The sequence below is a fragment of the Sardina pilchardus genome, chromosome 18 (assembly GCF_963854185.1).
Source record: "Sardina pilchardus chromosome 18, fSarPil1.1, whole genome shotgun sequence".
Lineage (NCBI taxonomy): Eukaryota > Metazoa > Chordata > Actinopteri > Clupeiformes > Clupeidae > Sardina > Sardina pilchardus.
This window is the reverse complement of record NC_085011.1, coordinates 24,629,292-24,648,290: the sequence shown is the minus strand read 5'-3', so window position 1 is coordinate 24,648,290 and position 18,999 is coordinate 24,629,292. Positions and strand designations below refer to the sequence as shown.

The 18,999-nt window shown below is 41.1% G+C and overlaps 3 protein-coding genes across 3 annotated transcripts in view; all 3 read right to left on the bottom strand.

Annotated features, from left to right (window-relative positions):
* Window positions 1–1,568, bottom strand: part of rin2a (Ras and Rab interactor 2a) — a 41,150-nt gene extending 39,582 nt beyond the window's left edge. Inside the window, exon 1 of the mRNA XM_062519458.1 lies at window positions 1,351–1,568. The gene's annotated coding sequence lies outside the window, so the exon portion shown is untranslated. The remainder of the gene's footprint in view (window positions 1–1,350) is intronic.
* Window positions 1,569–4,171: 2,603 nt separating this feature from the next.
* Window positions 4,172–7,923, bottom strand: si:dkey-187a12.4 (uncharacterized). Its single transcript, XM_062519433.1, has 4 exons — window positions 7,493–7,923; window positions 6,893–7,113; window positions 5,758–5,917; window positions 4,172–5,545 (listed from the first exon to the last, which is right to left on the bottom strand). The coding sequence occupies exons 1-4, from the start codon at window positions 7,788–7,790 to the stop codon at window positions 5,331–5,333; spliced, it is 894 nt and encodes a 297-aa protein (XP_062375417.1). The 5' UTR covers window positions 7,791–7,923; the 3' UTR covers window positions 4,172–5,330.
* A 3,173-nt stretch (window positions 7,924–11,096) lies between these two features.
* slc24a3 (solute carrier family 24 member 3) overlaps window positions 11,097–18,999 on the bottom strand; it is a 70,955-nt gene continuing 63,052 nt past the window's right edge. Inside the window, exons 11-17 of the mRNA XM_062519386.1 lie at window positions 18,632–18,792; window positions 17,974–18,247; window positions 17,514–17,680; window positions 17,088–17,202; window positions 16,007–16,119; window positions 14,656–14,721; window positions 11,097–14,267 (exon numbers count right to left, since the gene is read on the bottom strand). Coding sequence (XP_062375370.1) covers window positions 14,112–14,267; window positions 14,656–14,721; window positions 16,007–16,119; window positions 17,088–17,202; window positions 17,514–17,680; window positions 17,974–18,247; window positions 18,632–18,792 — 1,052 coding nt within the window. The 3' untranslated portion in view covers window positions 11,097–14,111. The remainder of the gene's footprint in view (window positions 14,268–14,655; window positions 14,722–16,006; window positions 16,120–17,087; window positions 17,203–17,513; window positions 17,681–17,973; window positions 18,248–18,631; window positions 18,793–18,999) is intronic.

Genomic DNA, 18,999 nt, shown 5'->3' with positions numbered 1-18,999 from the left:
CTTTTAAGACAGCCCTTTTCAAAATCAATTTGTTCATAAGACTTGAGGGAAACGTCAGGTGACTGACTGACACATCATCAAACGTGGACACCACAAGGGTTTGGGGATCAGAATGTGGAAAACCCAATAATCTGTCTGTGATTGCAAAGCCCTAGAATTCACTTCTGACGTAGATTTTATGCAAGATTCAAAATATGTTCAATCCTCAAACACAGGCTAATCTTCTTAACACATGTAAGGGTCTGTGTGGTTGACCAACACTTTTTTCAGCTATAGAGGGATGTGTAGATAGCTACACTTTCGGCCAGGATAACCACTTTTAATAAGTCGAAGGATAATGAAGTCTGGAGTTATTTCTGCAGAAATGTAGGCTCTCAGGGGATTCTGCCTCAATCCATATAGTGTCATTATGGTCAGGTCTTGAGCCCGAATCAGCTACCCAGGATAGAAATAATTTTCTGTCACAGGTGTTATGAGTCATTGGTTTCAAGTTCGGTCCTCAGTATACCTGTGTTCATTCATAGCCAAGTGCCTCCACCCATCTTTCCTCGCTGACGTAGCATGGAATATGAAACCAGAAACCGAGAGTTCAACCGCAGACAATAGAGATCTAAAGAGACTTGAGGTGTAGCCATACGCTACAGGCTACACTAGTAACAAACTATACATATTACGACGTAATTACATAGGCTACCCTGTGCATCCAATGATGACAGAAATCACTTCAACACACTTCTCACGGAAAATGCCAATATATTGCAGGTGGACGAGATTTAATTGGTCGTCTTACCAAGCAACTCAATCTTCAATTACCATAATCAAATAAACAAATCGTGTTGGAAACAACTGTCACGCGAAAAACATACCATGAGATGTGGCCATTCCGTCCAAAAACACTAACGCTTTTACCATCCTACCTGACGCGCAAACTTTTGCATTTATTCCCAAAACAGATCAACGCCGGTAAATCGAATACCCTATTCTGTCAAAACAACCTAGATACAAACGCAGCAGGTGCTGAATAACACTAGGTTAGTTCGCATTAATATATTTCATGACTTCATATTTGACTATGAAATCAGAGAATAGGCTACTGCTATCTGTTTTGTTTTCAGAGACCGCGACTTCTATCCATGACCAACCTAACCAACCTATTCGTGTAGTCATGGACAAAGCATTATGCGGCGAAACGTACAGCCTACGAAACAGCACAACGGCAGAAATGTTTAGTAGTTGAATAAAGCAAAGACTGGGAGCAAAATATTTCAGGCCAGTGTTTTATAGTGTGACATTTGTTTTTATAGGCTATCGGTTAGACGGTTTCCAAACTACAACGTTTTGAAAACTTACCTTGTTGGGAGCGTCAAACACAGCCTTTGGATTCCAGCAGCACACTCAAGCATTCATGACAGCATATCTGGCTTTTTACAAATACCCTAATCAGCCCAAGTTGTTTTGAGTAGTCGCATATCGTAACTTTAATGAAACACGGACGAAGTGTTGCTTGCTTCGCATCGCTCCCGAAAGTTCAATCCATCGTTTGCTCCAATCCCACAGCGCATGCGACCTCTCCCGGTAAAAACAGACAAAAAAAAGAGAAAAACACCCTGTTTTAACTTTCTTGTCACGTGCTCTATCCTGGAATGTATTTAGTGTTTTAAACAACAATGGCTAGGGCTATCTTAACCCTCATGTTGTCCTCAAATTTTACCGACGTTCGTTATCCTTGGGGTCAATTTGACCCCAGCTAACAAAACTCTCAAAAAATGATTGAAATAATTTTTTTTACCCAGTTTTTTTTGTGGTAGGTACTTAACAAGAGTGTAATAACCACCATCAAAAGCCCTACAAAACAATCCCACCCCCCCACACCCCTTTATGAACCCTGGAACCCTGGCTGGCAATATGGCCAATCCAGTGTCAACAGCCCAAAGGCTGAGTTTTTGGACTTTTTCAGACCTGCCAAAATAACTTATATGTAATATGTACTTGTTTATGTAATAATGATAATAAGTACATGTTCTCATACTATTACAATAATAATATTCATTTTGTGTCAAATTTTCATTTACCTCATGTTTCATAAAAATGGGGTCAAATTGACCCCAATACCACCAACGTAACTATTTTTTTTACAGGACATTGGAAACATATTTTTGTGCAAATTTCATGTTTACTCTGTTGTACCCTTCAAATGAGGAAAAGTCATGAAACTTGAAGCAAAACAAAAAAAGTGAACCATATATTTTAGGATGTTAAACACTGCTTGGGGTCAAATTGACCCCAAGGACAAGATGAGGGTTAATGGTGGCTCTCTGTAACGTGTAGGATCTGTCAAATTTACAATTAACATTATGTTCGGCTAAATGGTTTCACCAAAATCAAAATCAACCAATGCACTATTCAGATTATTGGTAGCCTACTCAGAGCGTTCGCCAGTGGTTATTCTACGTAGAGGCCTAAGCCATCATTGGGGAAAATTAATTATTGGGGGTAGTGGGGTAGCCTAGCTGAATTACAAAATGTTCAGCCCGCAGTTCAATTGTAACAGCACTTGAGGCAATGGCAAGTGTGGCAACAGTAAAAAAAAAAAAATACCCGCAGCTTACACATAGGCCTATTTATTTCATGGCTTGAATGGTTGTCATTTCATCAAGGAAACCCCAAAACATTCTGAGCATATTGCTTGATCTCGTTTGCGACATAGAAACAACAAGATAACACCTATTCCATTTTATTGTTTTTAATTAGAATACTTACAATATAATTTATGTCCTCTTAAAAAAACTGCTTATAATTCGGTGGGACAGCAACACTGTTGAAAGGGTTACTTAATAGAGTTCATTTACACTGACAGGTGAGGCTACGAAAAAATAATGACACCTTAATAAGTAGCCTATCTGAAAAAAATGTTTTTGGCAGACACATACCATCTGAGACATGACACACAGGGCAAATTTACAGCAACATCAAGGTCTTAAATGCTTATTCTGAATACTCCCAGTCTTAGGCCCTACTCATACTCTTAAAATTAATGTGTTGAAAATGCCACAACTTGTTGTGTTTAACACATCTCTATGCCGAGATAGGGACAACAGGTTGAGTTGTAACATACTGCTTTGGTTATTTGTTGAGTGTAGCCTACACAGCATTTGTTGAAAATTACACAACTTGTGTTGTTTTTAACACATATCTATGTCTAGATGCATGGGGACAACACAGGTTGTGTTATTTCTAACACAAAGCCTTTAGAGAAAAGAACAGTCACCCATTAAAATAAAATCAAAGAGGCAATTATGTATCACAAGATAGTAGGCATCTTGGAGAGGGGTGGGGGGCTGAATGCTAAAGGTAGGCCTACTTGCTTACTTGTTCTTCCATTAACACACAAACTCCATCTGTGAAAGAAACTAAGAAAAGGATGGGCACAAGTCTCTGACAGAAATATCCAGGGCTGTAGTACTCGAGTCCGGACTCGAGTCCGGTTTTTTATGGTCTCGGACTCGCTGGTATCTGACTTGGACTTGTCTCGGTCTCGGCCACTGGTCTTGGTTTTCCAGGCTAGCCAAATATGGTTCTTGGTCTTGACCGAGTCCAGGCATCTTTATTATGTTATAATATTCAAGGGAAGTAGGAGTACACTCTGTAATACTGGTCATTCTTGTCTTTGTCTGGAGTGAAGCTATTGTAATTTAGTTGCTCCAATGCTCAGTACTAGTACCTAGCAGTGGTAATAGTAGTGGATTGATGTTTGTATCAGTTGTAACTAAGGTATCACCTTATATTATTCTGTTTTCTTTAAATTAGATTATGTGATATTAAGGGGAATGGTTATACTTACAAATCCTGGGTGGGTATTTAGATCAGCAAAATGAATAATAACCCAAAATTATTGTCTTTATACCGTCATGCACAAGTTGTTTTTTTCTGTCCTGGACTCGGACTCGAGTCTTTTGGACTCGGTCTGTCTTGGACTTGAACCTCTTTGGACTCGGTCTTGACTTGGTCTCGACCGGTCCTGGTCTTGGACTTGTCTTGGACTCGACAAAGGTGGTCTTGACTACAGCCCTAGAAATATCCCCCTATCACAAGTACTGTTCCCACATACATTTGCTGTTTTGAACTCATTTACTGTAATGTGTGCACAAAAATGATGATATTGTTTTATAAATATTTTATTGAGTCAGTCCTGTCTTTCTCGGTTATATTAGGCAACCTTAACCTTGCAGAGTGAAACAAGTTGGGTCGGTTGGTCAGTGTTGCTGGCAAGGTCATAGGGGTGATAAAGAATGATGGCGGCAACAATGGGATAGTCTATCCAGTGTTCTTTATAGATTTGTGTGGGAACGAGCCAGAGGACGGAGGAGGGAAGGAAGAGAGGATAGATAAAAAGGCAAATAAGAGGCACCCTTTGACTTGACTGCCATGTCCTTAGGAAGGCTCTGGCTTTTTTGGACTGTGTTGAGCATCCCCTCTATAGCGTGTTTGTGCTTCTACCCTCAGGTAGAAGGTATAGTGCCCACCCACAGGACTAAACATGATCAACTCTCCTTTTTCTGTACTGCAATTAACATACTGAATTTGCACAAATTACTGTATGTCACTATTGCACTTAAATGCTTTTTTTGCACTGTACTTTTGGACTATTGCTCATGTTGGCCTCTCCGTGGAATGATCTTGCAGTGTTTTACTTTATGTACTGGTCCTTGTCTATCTGTGTTGTGCTGTCTTCATTGTTATTTATTAATTTGTGTGTTGCGTCATTGGTTGTGTTCTTATCACCTGGCTGCAACTCAATTCCCCCCTGTGGGGTAATAAAAATTGACTTGACTGGATTTGACTTATTGTGCATGAAGTAGCCTAGTGGATATGGGAAAAGTGTTTGTTGAAATCAAAGATCATTCAGTTAAAGGTACACTATGCAAGATGTTCACCGTAATATAATGTTTACGAAGCCAAAGTAAATATAAATACATCACAACTCTAGAGGATGTTCTACAGTTGCCAAAAATACCTAAACCTGCATAGTGTACCTTTAAACATGAGAATTCCACCTGTCTTTTATATACTGACTTACTGTAGCTTACACTCAGCCTCCAAATAAAGATCACTGCACAAACAGTTTATGTTGTGTATACACTGTAAAGTATAATGCAATGTGTACATGCCACAGTAAATGGCGTACGAGAAAAAACAAGAAAAAAATACTGTTATTCAACAGTAATATATAACACTCACAGTCATACATCATTCCCTGTACATTAGAAACTCTATGTTCAAGTTGGAGAGCACCACACCGGATATGTCAGATTGATAAAGCATTCAGACACTTAAAATATCTTTAAATCTTTTTGCTCTGGGCTAACATGGCTGTGACTGTCGCCCTCTGTGTCCGTATGGAACTTGTAATCTGTTGGGGGCTTGTTGGTTTGTCTCCGGCCGGTGCCACCTTGCCGGAATGGAGCAAACCTCAGCCACTTCTTCACAACATCCGCAAACTGGTGATGTGTGGCTTCCCTTCCTACAGGGGTTCTCTTCAAAGCACCTACAGATGTGGAAATAACATAATTACTCTAATGACAAAAGGTGAATTATAAAAATGCAGTAATTTCTCTCCTTGTGCTTTGTGCACACTCCTTCATCAACACATCTCCACAACCTAGCACATCCCCTAACAAACACTATCTCTTCCGAGATAAGCATCCACAGTTGTGTATTCCAAGTGCACTCTATTCCAAGTTTAATACGACCACTTACGGAAGAGAACACCCTGTAGCTTGGTGCTTCTGAAACTCCTCTTCTGACCTCTTCCTACCCAGTTCAGTTCAGAGCCCACTGCGAAGGACAGCACGGCTTGCATCAGCCTCCGCACTGCGTCATCCACTGTGGCTCCACCCATCCGCGACAGGTGAGCCACCTGCGGGTGGCAAACACAGACACACACTCATCGAAGAGGCAGGAGTTGGCATCACCTACTACAAGACCTACTCAATCCAGCCTGTACTGTAATGGGTTATGTGCACTTCTTACACAAAGTTGGCAAACCAGTTTCCTGTTCATATTGCTGTCAACCAGCACCTAAAGAGGAGTGCTTCAGTTGTACCAAAATGTGTGCTCACCAAAAATCCATCCCTCCTTACTTTGTGCAAGCCACTGCACGTAGGCTGGTATTTTTAGGCAAAAGGTGGAAGCTGAAATCTGTTTTTAAACGACTTGAAGCCAAGCAGAGTGGCACAGCAGTACTCCTTAGAGTTGCCCATTGACATTAAGAGTCACATACATTCTATTTCTTATGTTTTGATACAACTAAAGCACTCATCTTCAGGTGCTTGTTGACAGCCATGACAGCAGACTTAGTAAGCTATAGTGCCTTGTTGACGGCCCATAACAGCCAGACATGTAATGCATTGTAGCTCTATCATGGATCCTTTTCCCAGCAGCCATTTTTGACATAAAATGTACAGCAGGCCCAGGTGTTACTAATGGTGTTAACTAAAGTTCTGAATCTGATTCTGCTACTCTCAAAATGAATGAGACTTCATTAACATAATTAGTAGTACTTGTTTTTACCCTACTATTTCATATCAAAAAGGCTGCTGCGAAATTCATGGGTTTCATCAAGTCCCTTACACAGGTGTGAAGTCAATCAAGCACCTAATGAATGCAGCTGCATGGTGCTTGATTAACACACCTGTGGAAAGGGACCAGATGAAAACTTTGAACAGGCTTGGTGACGCCAAGACTAATGTCTAATGCTGGGATATAATGGTCTGGTATATTAAAAAATATAGGCTAATATGGCAAATAAGCTACAAACAGCATAATCATATTGTGTAAGTGGAAATGAAAAGCCAGAAATGAAAGCCTGACATGCTTAAATATAATAGGCTACCATTCTCTTCTGAGCAGCTGCATCTTCCAAATGTCTTTCAGCCTCATCCAGTTGTTCCATCGTCCGTAATGGCAGGTCTATATCCAGAGATTCCACCTCTTCTTCCTCAGACACTTGACCTTGCACTTTAGTTTGCAGCTCCTTCAAAACTGCCCATTGTCTTTGCTGCTCTTCCTTTATCTCCATTAACAGCGTTATGATTTTTCGCTGAGCTGCTGTTTCTGTAAATGTGACAAAAAAGCTCTCTTTTTGTTTACTGTAATATGACAAATAGACTGCAAGCTATTTATCTATGTATTCATGTATGTTATTTGAATGTTATCATGTTTTCATTTGTTGAAGAAACTGCACACATTTAGGCTACTTTGGTAGCATGATATCTCAATATAGTCCAAACCTTGGACCGACAACATGGCATGCTACAACTTTAAGAAGTTTCTAGCATAGGCCTACAGAATGGTTGTATTACAAAGTAACATTGGTAATTTCCTAAGAGATGCTCTCAGCCAGCTCTGAAAGTTATGTAGGCTACAATGTTAACTTTGGCGCAACCATAAGTAACGGATGTAGCTGATCTAGCTCAGTGCTAACGCTACCTACCTGACGGGGAGGAGGTGGTTGTGAACAACTTTTCTCCTGCGCCCCCTGTGCTGCTATACGACTCAGACAGTGGTTCCACGTTGAAATTTATGTCCGAACGTCGCGGGATATCATCTACCCGCTTCGCATTATCGTTTCTACTTGTCAGCTCATTTGACAAATGATTCATTTCTTCAGACACCAAAGACAGCCTCTGTTGGAGTGTCTCCAAAGCAATGTCTGCCATATGTTTGTTTACCAGCCCCTCTACACGCCGCTGCATTGACCAGCTTTGACCGTTGCCGTTGTTTTGCTCCATTGATTAGGCAAGGCAGTACGTAGCCAGCGTTAATCAAAATCGGTTAGAACTCTCTAAAACGTCTTTTACACAAGATCACAAATTATATACTTCACCAAATAGAAACGGAAGTGAATACCGAACTGTCCCTTGCAAGAGCACCGTATCACGTTACCGTAACGTCATAGCAATGTTGCCAGAACATTGGGAGTGATTTGTAAAACTACAACTCCCAGAATCAGCGAACTGCCTCTATCCGAAAGAAGCGCCAAGTCAAATTTAAAGCACTGAAGGCCTACGATACCCAGGTTCTGTTGGCCTATATACTATTGTTAGAACAGAACATTCGAGTGTGTGAAGCTTCATCTAAATACTTTGTATGCTAATTTTCAACAGGGAGGCACAAACAAATGCAGTCATGATGAGCCACCATATAAACCGCTCACAAAAAGTAAGGAAACTTGACTTTGGCCCATTATATCTCCACTTTAATAATACCAATCACTAAAGTGTTTTATGTCATTTTCATCGTTTATTAGTCACCTATACAATGAGGTACAGCTTGTAAGCATTGGGCTCCCATGGAATGAGCAACACAAGCAAACGTGTAAGTAGTGCCAACGAAAAATGTGCCAAAATGGCCTGTTATGCTGTTGGAATTCACCTTTGTTACTTCAAGCATTGACGATTGCAGTCTTCCACAGAAATGAGGAAAACAAAACATGTTAGGCATACATTCGGTCATTTTATACTCAGTGTCAGGGTCCTCAGTAGCGTGTAGAGGATCCATATGCAGCCACAACAGCTTGGCACCTTCTTCTCATGCTGGTCACCAACCTGGCTACATTCTGCTGTGGGATGGCATTCCTTCCATTCCTCGATAAGGATCTGTTACATCAGCCAACCTGGTTCTGTTGGTGACTCTGGCACGTACAGCACGCCCAAGCTGATCCCACAAGTGTTCAATTGGGTTGAGGTCTGGACTCACGTCACGGCAGGCCATTCCATCCTCTCCACTCCCCAAATTCTGGAGGTACTCTCTGATGATCCCAGCTCTATGGGGACGAGCGTTGTCATCCTGGAGGATGGCATTTGGTCCCATATTCTGGAGATATGGAAGTGCCACTGGCTCCAGAATCTCATCCCGGTATCTAAACTCACCTGGTAGTACTTGAAGCCCAAAACGAGATGTCTGGCAGCAGAACCCTATTACTGGCCATTTTGGCACATTTTTGGTTGGCACTACTCAGACATTTGGCTGTATTGCTCATTCCATGATTGCCCTATGCTTACAAACTATACCTCATTGTAAAGGTGACAAATCAACGATAAAAATGATATGAAACACTTAACTGGTTGATATTACTAAAGGGGAGATATAATGGGCCAAAGTCAAGTTTCCTTACTTTTTGTGAGCAGTTTATGTCACACATTATTATGGCCTATTCTTGAAAGGCATAGGCCTATGTTGCTGTGGATCGCTTATCGGGGCTGCCAACGTAGACCTACTGGATAGGGGTCAGTTGTCCCCGTGTCAGCAGGTGTATAGTGTTTCTAGGTGACAAATCATGTCATCTTCATTTTCATTGATGATGATTAAAAACTGTTTCACACCCCCTCCCTATTGCAATAATAATAATTAAAAAAAAATGGAAAAAGGGTTTGGTCATCATGATAAATAATGCACAGGGGATGGTAAGATGGCAAAAGGCAAGGGACATGACAATATAAGACATTCAAGTGGAAGATACAACTAGCCTACAGCCAAGGGTGTTAATCAAGGACAAGGTGAGAGATTTAATAAGTCATCTTAAACACAGGTCTGGCAAATACAGTTATTGTTGTCCCTGGACCTGGGTTCCTGCCAAGACACGCAGCAGGCCTGGTTACAATGTTGTTTGGTCAATTCAAGGTATTCTGACGTTAGTCTTGGTATGGAATAAGTCAACCTATGTGGACTCACAGCCAACGCCATATCACAGAATTCACCTGTAACCTACCTCAACTCTGCATGGTTAATGACAGCAACTTAACATAGTGGCCTTTATTTCAGGGCCCCCTAAATCAACCCCTGGAGCAGATCACAGTAGCCTACTGCTCTTATGCAGCCAATATATTTCTAAAAGAGTTCCACTGTATTTTGTGTGACTTAAATCACTGATGTTATTCACCAGGCTTTGAAAACCGTTGAATATAAGAGCATGTGTGCATTCTATTAAGTGCGTTTGCATGGCATTGAGGATTCACCAATCGTTTATAAATAAACTGATAACAGCAGCAGATTTTTTTGTCCTTACCTTCAGCAAAAATCATTGTTTATTTATGCTCAATTAGCAAAAAAGTACTCTGATTTACATCTGAAACAAAACACCTCATTATATTTCTTACACAAAGTAAACCATTCCTGTCTCTTGTATGTGGTAAGATAACCTTAGGTCCTCTGGCTGAAATGTCTACGTTAAAGATCCAGCAATGTTATCCTTATAAAACATGCAATGATCTAAGAGGTCTACTTCCACAATTATCCAGTGCCCACATATAATATAATCAATATAAATATATTGTTACATTAAACATTTTCATGCGAGTTGACAAAACAGAATGGTGATTGGATTAAAAATTAAAAAAGGAGAATTCAGAGGACCCATAGACCCAAACATCAAAACTCCTGAAAATAGAATCAAGGGATATACAGATGAAGACAAAAATGTACATAAATACATTATCATGTATGTATACTTATGTACAAAATGGGATGCATTGCACCACGAATATCACAACTTGTGGTCAGATATGCACAATTCAAGAACAGAATACTTCAATGAATTTCAGTTCTAGCAGGAGTTATGACGAAGCAATACATACTGTAGAGTTGTGGGCTATGAGTTTGGTGCACCCACACTCCAAACAGTTTAATACTGTGGACACACGAGAAAAGCAGCAGGTAATACTTCAAAGATGTGTGAACTGCAGCAGTAATGGACAATAACCAATATACCCATAGTCATAACTGAATAGTGGCAAGACAATACTGTCTGAAAAGGTCCAACTGCAAAACACATTTCAAAACCAAATGCATCGGGTTTGGCGTAAATAACACAATTGTTCGCCAGAAATGGCAGAGTTTGAAAGTCTTTGTATTATTTAGGATTGATGCCTACTTTGTATAATGTGTCACACCTGTCAATGACAGCGTTTACTGATTGTTTACATTTTGTGTGATCTGCATAAATTATGCCATGTTTGCAGCATCCCTGTTAGCACAAATATGACTGAAACCTATACAGCAGGTAAGCAATGTGTGATGTTTTTAGTAATACATTTCAACCGAAGATATACAATAATAAAGCTAATCATTATTGCATTATCAATCAACAGGACATTTTTTATTTCATTTTCATTATTGAACCCTGTTTTCCCTTGACTTTCCAGAGTGTTTATCTACACATTTACCTCAACAAATAAAGAACATCCCTTAAAACATCAGTCCAAAATCACACTGTACATTCGCTACGCAGGTAATCACAAGACATCTATAACAATTCAATCCCTATTGCACTACTCTGAGAACTGGGAGAGATACCCTCTTATGTAGAGTTGGGAGCATAAAACCTCACTAAGTCTCCTGTCACACGTAAGGAGTTGGTTTTCAATAAACTACGCATATGCTGGTTATGTCTGTAGTGATAAAGAGGTCGTTGGAACAAACTATTAGTGAGCAGTAAACTTGAACAGTACACACAACTCCTGTCTGGGACATGGGTGTGTTCCTTTCCTGAACTAAACTCTGCAAGACGATTGACTGGCTGAATATTGTTTTATGAGCAGTAGAAACATAAGCCAAAAAGACAGATCCTCTGAAAGATATTCTAATGCAAACAAAAAAAGGGAAAATAAAAAAAATCAGAAACAACTTCTAAACATTAACATTATTATGCGCGTAACGGAATACAAATAGATGCTATGTGACAAAACAGAAAAATACTTATTTTGCAGCAAAATCTGAAAAGCTTATCAACTGAACCTATTATAATATGAACAAGAACACTGGACGTGTCACACAGTATGTTATAATTCCCTGCAATGTGCCATTGGACTAGGAAAGTATGTAAAGTGGCAAAACCAGAACTTCAAATGATAAGACCCGGTCAACCCCATGTAAGCTTATTAAACAACAGGAAATAACATGGATATCATAGCTCCAAAATCCACAGATTCACCCATAGTAATGATTCACCAAAGGTTGGCCAAAGATTCCATTAAAAGATAATGGAAAAGTGAATTTGGATGGCAGTATACAGTAAGTAGATCTTCATGATACAGAACCAGACTGCACACAACACTGTCAAGCTACCAGGATGACAAGATCCCACAATACTGTATGTACTGCGGGTGGAACTTCAGAAAATTTACGTGGGTTATGTATAAGTAAAGCCAGTGTCGGTGTGAGAGAGCAGGTACAGTTCAGGGTTAACTTAGAAAACAAAATGTCTGAACAGAGGAGGTCTCTGGGGATTTTAGAGTATGACATTTAAGTTACATTTTGGAGAGGGATACAATCATGCACACACATACATGTGTACATACTAGTTGAGTGCACACACATACAGAAAGAAACATTACACTCACCACTCTCTCACACGCACACAGATTATTGACGTAAAGTGTACCTTGGTGCTTCATTTTAGCAGAATAATATCCTGCTAATCAGCCTGTAAGACATTTCAAAGCCAAACAACCACACAGATGTGTCTACCTCTAGATGTCAAAACAGCCAATGCAAGAAAATAATTGCTCTCACCTGAATACTCAGGGAGGGTTTTTTTGAACACAGCTTTACTCACACAATAATCTCACCATACTCTGCCATATAATATATAACAAATAGTAGAAACAATATAATTTAATAGTCAAAGGGGTATCTAAAGTGTGTAAAATCTCCAAGTCAAGAACCAGAAGGAAATACAGTAGAAAAGGATCTGACAAAAAAATATGGGCATAAAATTAACATAGTTTGACTGAATTTCCAGAATAACCTGTTCTTTGGGACAGCTGTGGGTGTATTTTTTGTTTGTTTGCAATCTCTAAAAAGTGCATAAATAGATCTCAATAAATTATTAAATACACATACATGTTTCAGTATGTACAGCACACAAGTGAAAGCAAAAGACAAAACCAAACATCAAAAAGTATTTTGTACACAAATGTATTCCTCCACCAGACTCTATGTATAGGTATAGATTTCTGCTGGCAACCTTTCCCCCAATGCATGACCCCACCACAGTGTCTCTTTCAAAGTCCCAGAGAAGGTTCTAAAATCGCACATGATGAATCAGACACCACTTCCTGTGCCTCATATCCACACGGACACATGATCTACTCCACTGCCTACTGAAATCAAGAAATGTACACATTGCATTTCCATCCAGCAAATGTAAATACTGTACATTCTATATACAACAGCTCCAGTCAAGATCTCCACTAGTGTTTGTCCAAGTGGTCCTCATGGGGGCTCATGTTGTGTCGCACCTTCCATGTTGTTGATAGACCTCGATGAGGGAAGGCAAAGGGACTCTGGTGGGTGTAAAAGCCAGGAGGAGGCCAGTAATGCCCAGGTTAAGAAAAGGGATCTGAGGAATCTGAACATGGTCAACCATGTCACTGTAATCAACATCTAATCAAATCTGTACAGATCTGTATATATACACACACGCAGCAGGTCACCAGTACCCTTCAGTATTTGTAATAGTCATCTTTCAATAGACACCTCTTAATAAACTAATGTATATTTATATATTTATATTTTAACTGATACTATTAACCATGGTTCCAATGATTATCGGCAGAACAACAAAAACTCTTCATTGTCCAGCTAGTTAGCAGCTCACAACAAACAAACAAAGATCTCATTGTAAAATAGAATTGAGTTAGCATCATTTTCCTAATGCAGTCCGTTTCAAATTTATAAAAACTTCTCCCCATATTCACATCAAATCAGGCAGTAGTCATCAAAAATATCTCTCTTTTGTGTCTCTTTCCTGTCTGAGGTGCATTCCGTCATCCTCTTTCGTACCAGAGATCCTTTTCTTTTCAAACAAATGCCCGCCTCGAAAAAAAAGGGGGGGAAAAAACAACAACTAGGCACAGGGCATTTGTCTGTATTGCACCATTGTCAAAGACAAAGACAATAATCCAAAGATCAATAAATTACAAGATCAGTGAAAGATTGAAAAAAAAAAAAGAGAAAAGAGATCTCTCCCAGCAGGCTCTAGGATGCTCCACCTCACAGAGACACAGGTGAGGAAGAGGATGGCAGAGAGGGAGGACGAAGAAGAAGTGTCTTCAGATGGCTGCATCTCGGCAGGTGGGCAGGTTGACGAAGGTGAAAATGTTGAACTCGATGAGGATGGAGAAACAGAGGAAGACTGCGTACATCATCAGACAGGCTATGCCCAAGCGGCGGTCTAAGACCCACTTATTCAGATGTACGCCCACAATCTTAAAGAAAAAAAAAAACACACACAACACATGCTGGTGAATAACATAGTTTCATCATTCTCATTATTCATTATTCAGCATTTAATCTAAACATTTTCAGATTGTACAATTGTGCTACCATTATCTACTTACTATCTGTACAAACTATCTGCTGTAGCTGAATGTACTGCATGTACTGTACTTAGTAACTAAGTGCATGTACAGTAGTATGTACAGTACTAACTATCTAACTGAATGTACTGTATGTACAAACTACCTAATCGAATGTATTAACTATCAGGTATTTAGTAAATAACCAAATCTACATCCTATTAAGCAAGCATCTTTCAATGTGTCTGATTCCGGATGTCTTTGTGAGTCACATTTTATAAGTGACTTTGCTACTTACTGTTAGAAACACAGAGGCCAACAGGAGGCCTACTGAGAAGATGAGTCCTTTACTGTTCAGGTGAATCTGATGAAGGAACAAGAAATGAAGTTAAATAAAGTGACTCTGGAACTTACAGGCAATCAAACAAGTGCCAAAGTGCTATGCAAATAAACATATAGAACAATGCAATGTCTGCTAACTGTGTTACCAGATGTGTTTGATGATGCTGTGAACTGGGCAACCGATAATATCTTTAAAATGTTCAAGCATTTGTGGAATGCAGTATTTTCCAGTGCTTACCCCAACTATTGTCAGCTAAATCTTATATTTGCAAATATTATGCTATAGTTATTTTAAACTCATTGATTCACACATTAGGAACAAGTCACACTGACACTCTCCATCACCACATAATGATGGCTAATGCAGTGTTTTCACGTACACTGCTCCCTGCTGGACTGGCTGAGACATAACGCAACACGCAACACCAGGGGGAAAAAATCTGAACAAATCTGGTGCTCTGTGTCAGAGAGGTAACCACTTCAGCTGACTCTGCAAGAACACAAACACACACACACACACACTTTCTGTCAACCATCAAAAAAACACACCACCACTTCCTTTTGCACTCAAAGCAGAACTCGTCCACAGGCTTTTTTTCCCCAGGAGGATGGCTTTGGGCGAACCAGGACAGGCTCAGACACACTATGGCCCCCCTGGTCACCCCTCTCCCAGGTCAGCAGAACCACATTCCTCCACACACTCTGCGCGCTGTAACAGATGTGTTTGATTTTGCCAGGCCTAACTGCAGCGCTGCTCAACAGGTGCAAACTCTGCAGTGTTGCTCTTGGACCGGCATCGCCTCCCCCCGTCCGTCCTCATCTCCTTTCTTTCTTGTTTCGGGTTTTGCACAAACCCGAGTTGGTTCAGCTGGAAAAACACACACGCCGACGAGGAGCGGACCAAAAAGGAAGGAGCCGAAAAAAGGGAGAAGAGAGCCAAAACGTCTCACAAAAATGTCCCAGTAACGGCAAAGTCGAGGTTGGCATAAACAATTCTCGACATTCCACAGTCAATACCGACCGACCACATCTCACCCTTGCAGTGCAGAGCACCAACCTCAACCAAAAATGAGGAGAGCTAAGTGAGAGAATCACTACAAAAAAAAAAAAAAAAAAATACAAAATACAAAATATATGAAGCTATTGTGAATGCGAGACAGATGATGGATGGTTAAAGATTTCTTCAAAAGGCTATTGACATATTCAGCTCTCCACAGCTTGCGATGGAGTACACTGGATGGACAGTGCCCTTTCTTAGCCAGACTGTCTGTTGAGAGAAGAGAGGAGAGATGAGGAGGGCTACTCACAGTGGAGCCGTAGTTGACGGCCAGAGTTTGCAGAGTCCAGGGCAAACCCAAGCCCACCAGGATATCAAACACGTTACTGCCAATGGAGTTGGACACAGCCATGTCACCGAGGCCTGCAAGAGCAACAGAAAAAGAGTGAATCAATGTGTGTGTGTGTGTGTGTGTGTGTGTGTGTGTGTGTGTGTGTGTGTGTGTGTGTGTGTGTCAGAGAGAGTGAGAGAGAGAGTTAAAGAAAGGGTGAAAGTGTGTGTGTGTGTGTGTGTGTGTGTGTGAGAGAGAGAGAGAGAGAGAGAGAGAGTGAGTGTGAGAGTGAGTGTGTGTGTGAGAGGAAGACAGAGAGAGAGAGAGGCAGAGGCATCATAAAACAAGAGCTCAAACCAGCAACCACACACACAATTTAGGTCAGCACACATATAATTGAACGCATGAGTTTGTCTTAGCCGTCAACATTCCTGGTCTCCCAGACAGAGTAAATGAATATTTTATGACAAGACAGAATAAACAAAGATAAAAGTAGCATCCCTGTGAGATGTGTGTGATGTGAGTGTGTGTGTGTGTGAGGGAGGATGACTGCAATGATGCGCTTTGCTTTGTTGGCTCATCTGACTGTCTCACTGCTGCTGTTCTTTTAGACCCTGACCATCCTCTCCATACAAACTGTGAAACCGTACAGTTGCTACCAAGTTGCTACTGTTTACCAAGAGTGTCAATTTACAAGATTTTTTTCATAATAATATATACTATATCAACTATAATATAATATCAACTTTATTATAAATATTTATAGGAAAGTTCAAAATTGGACAAATAATGCAGCAAGGCTCATTCCCAAGTAACTATGGCAACATAACACCCCAGTGTTGCCAGGCTGTTGTATGAACTGTCAGTGGCACAGCTTGCCGCCAGCCTCTCGGCCTGTCTGTAATCCTCTCTGCTCATCACTTTGTGTCCTTTCTCTCTGACACGCAATCTCTCCTCTCATCTCTCCCTCTTCATCCGGACTAAGTAACTGACTGGGATGTGTTCCCTTGGGTGGCGAAGGTGAGGTCGGTCAGACACCCCTGACCTCTGCTGCTCTGACCTTGTCGTGCCACGATAAGGCTGGCCATGCAGTCTGGGACACTGGTGCCAGCTGCCAGGAACGTGATCCCCATGATGACATCAGGGATGCCCAGGGTAAACCCGATGACCGTCACCTGAGGGGACATGGAATCCATTAAATACCACAACAGGACTAAATCAATGTTAAAGCTTTTACAAAACGTGTACTTCACAAGATTAAAATGTACTTTATTCAAAGTCATTCAATGAAAATACGGCATGTAACAACTTCTACCACAAATCAAAGACATCCCAATTAAAAAAGGAGTTAGTGTATGACTTTTTACACCTAGCATCACTAATTCAAGTGAATGCATGTATGCAGAAGTACATGTCGTCCATGTTTAATTTTGCGTTCCGTTATGCTGGTGTGGGATTATACGGTCAAGTGTTCACAGAAGCTTACCATCCACACCATGATGTAGGACAGGCCAGCGATCCAGACCGTGGACATGAAAAACGATACCATGAACCACCGCTCCCAACGAGGATTGGCACAGTTGGGCACGGTGAAGTACAACACCAGACACAGCGGCCAGGCAAGCAACCACTTTACCTTATTACAGCAACCACCTTTGAGCAGAGAGAGAGAGAGAGAGAAATAAAGAGAGAGAGAGAGAGAGAGAGCGGGTGAAATAAAGTCAATAAAGAAATCTCTAGAGAGCTACTCTAATGTGGATATTATAACTCACATACCAATTAATGAAGATGAACTACTATTAATTATAGTGCAGTAGGATAATAGAAAAAATAGTTTTTTACTAGAAGAGACTCATGACCTCTTTAAAATACACATGCAGATTTTCTTATCGTTTTAGCTACCCATCTCTTTTCCATGCTGTGTTATGACCAGAACTACTCAGTACCTGGTACTTGAAACGGTACGAGGGGTCCCTCATTCTCCTCCCCTTCCTCCTCCTCCTCCTCGTCATTTTCGTTGTTCTCGTTGTCTTCGTTTTCGTTTTCCGTGTCCGTGCCGGTCTCGGCTCCTCCTCGGTCGTCGTCGCGGTGACCCCCGCGGCGCCCGTTGAGCCCACGCTCCATGCCCCCCAGCCCGTTCTCCACCGCCCGCCGACCCGGCAGCTTGGCCGAGATGTCAGAATCGCCGTTAATGAGGTGTCCATTTATCAGGCGCTGCCTCTGTAAGCATACACACACACACACACACACACACACACACACACACACACACAGAGATACCAAATAAATAGGTTTTTTTTTCAGACCATATAAAGTAACTGTGTGTCATTTGTTACTGTCAGTGTGTTGATGAATCTATGCCGTCAGACAAGGTAAACTTGTTTAAAAAAATCCATTTTATGATGGATTTTCATATTCATATGACATAAAACATGAAACACAATCTTTGCATCACAGACACATACAGTAGATCATTTGTGCGGAATGACATGAATGATGCCAAGATCAGGGTTCCGAACAGTGTGTGTGTGTGTATGTGTGTGTGTGTGTGTGTGTGTGTGTGTGTGTATGTGTGTGTGTGTGTGTGTGTGCTCCCCCACCAACCTCGGTGATGAGCATGCGGGAGGCCATGGTGAGGCGGGTGCGCGGGGAGAAGTGGCTGGTGATCATGATGCGCATGCCGGCCTCGGAGAAGGACAGCTGGTGGGGGTAGGCCGACAGGAGCTCGTCCACCATCAACACGGACGGCTTCCGGTGGAAGTTAGCTGCAGGGATGGACCACACAGACGAGGTCAGAGGATGTTGTGAAGGGCAGAACATTAACAGACAAGGCTAGAAAAATGTGAGAAAACACACACACACACACACACACACACACACACACCACATGTTGACATTAGCACCTATCACAGGAAAACTAACGAAGACAGAGAAAGACTGTGTCATAAAAACACACAGACGTACACAGGCAC

Excerpts from the sequence above, each read along its gene's own strand:
- si:dkey-187a12.4 (XM_062519433.1), bottom strand. The coding sequence starts at position 7,790 with ATGGAGCAAAACAACGGCAACGGTCAAAGCTGGTCAATGCAGCGGCGT. Across the intron at positions 5,918-6,892 it reads CAGCTGCTCAGAAGAGAATG|GTGGCTCACCTGTCGCGGAT; the intron begins GTAGCCTATTAT and ends TGCCACCCGCAG. Across the intron at positions 5,546-5,757 it reads GCTACAGGGTGTTCTCTTCC|GTGCTTTGAAGAGAACCCCT; the intron begins GTAAGTGGTCGT and ends CCACATCTGTAG.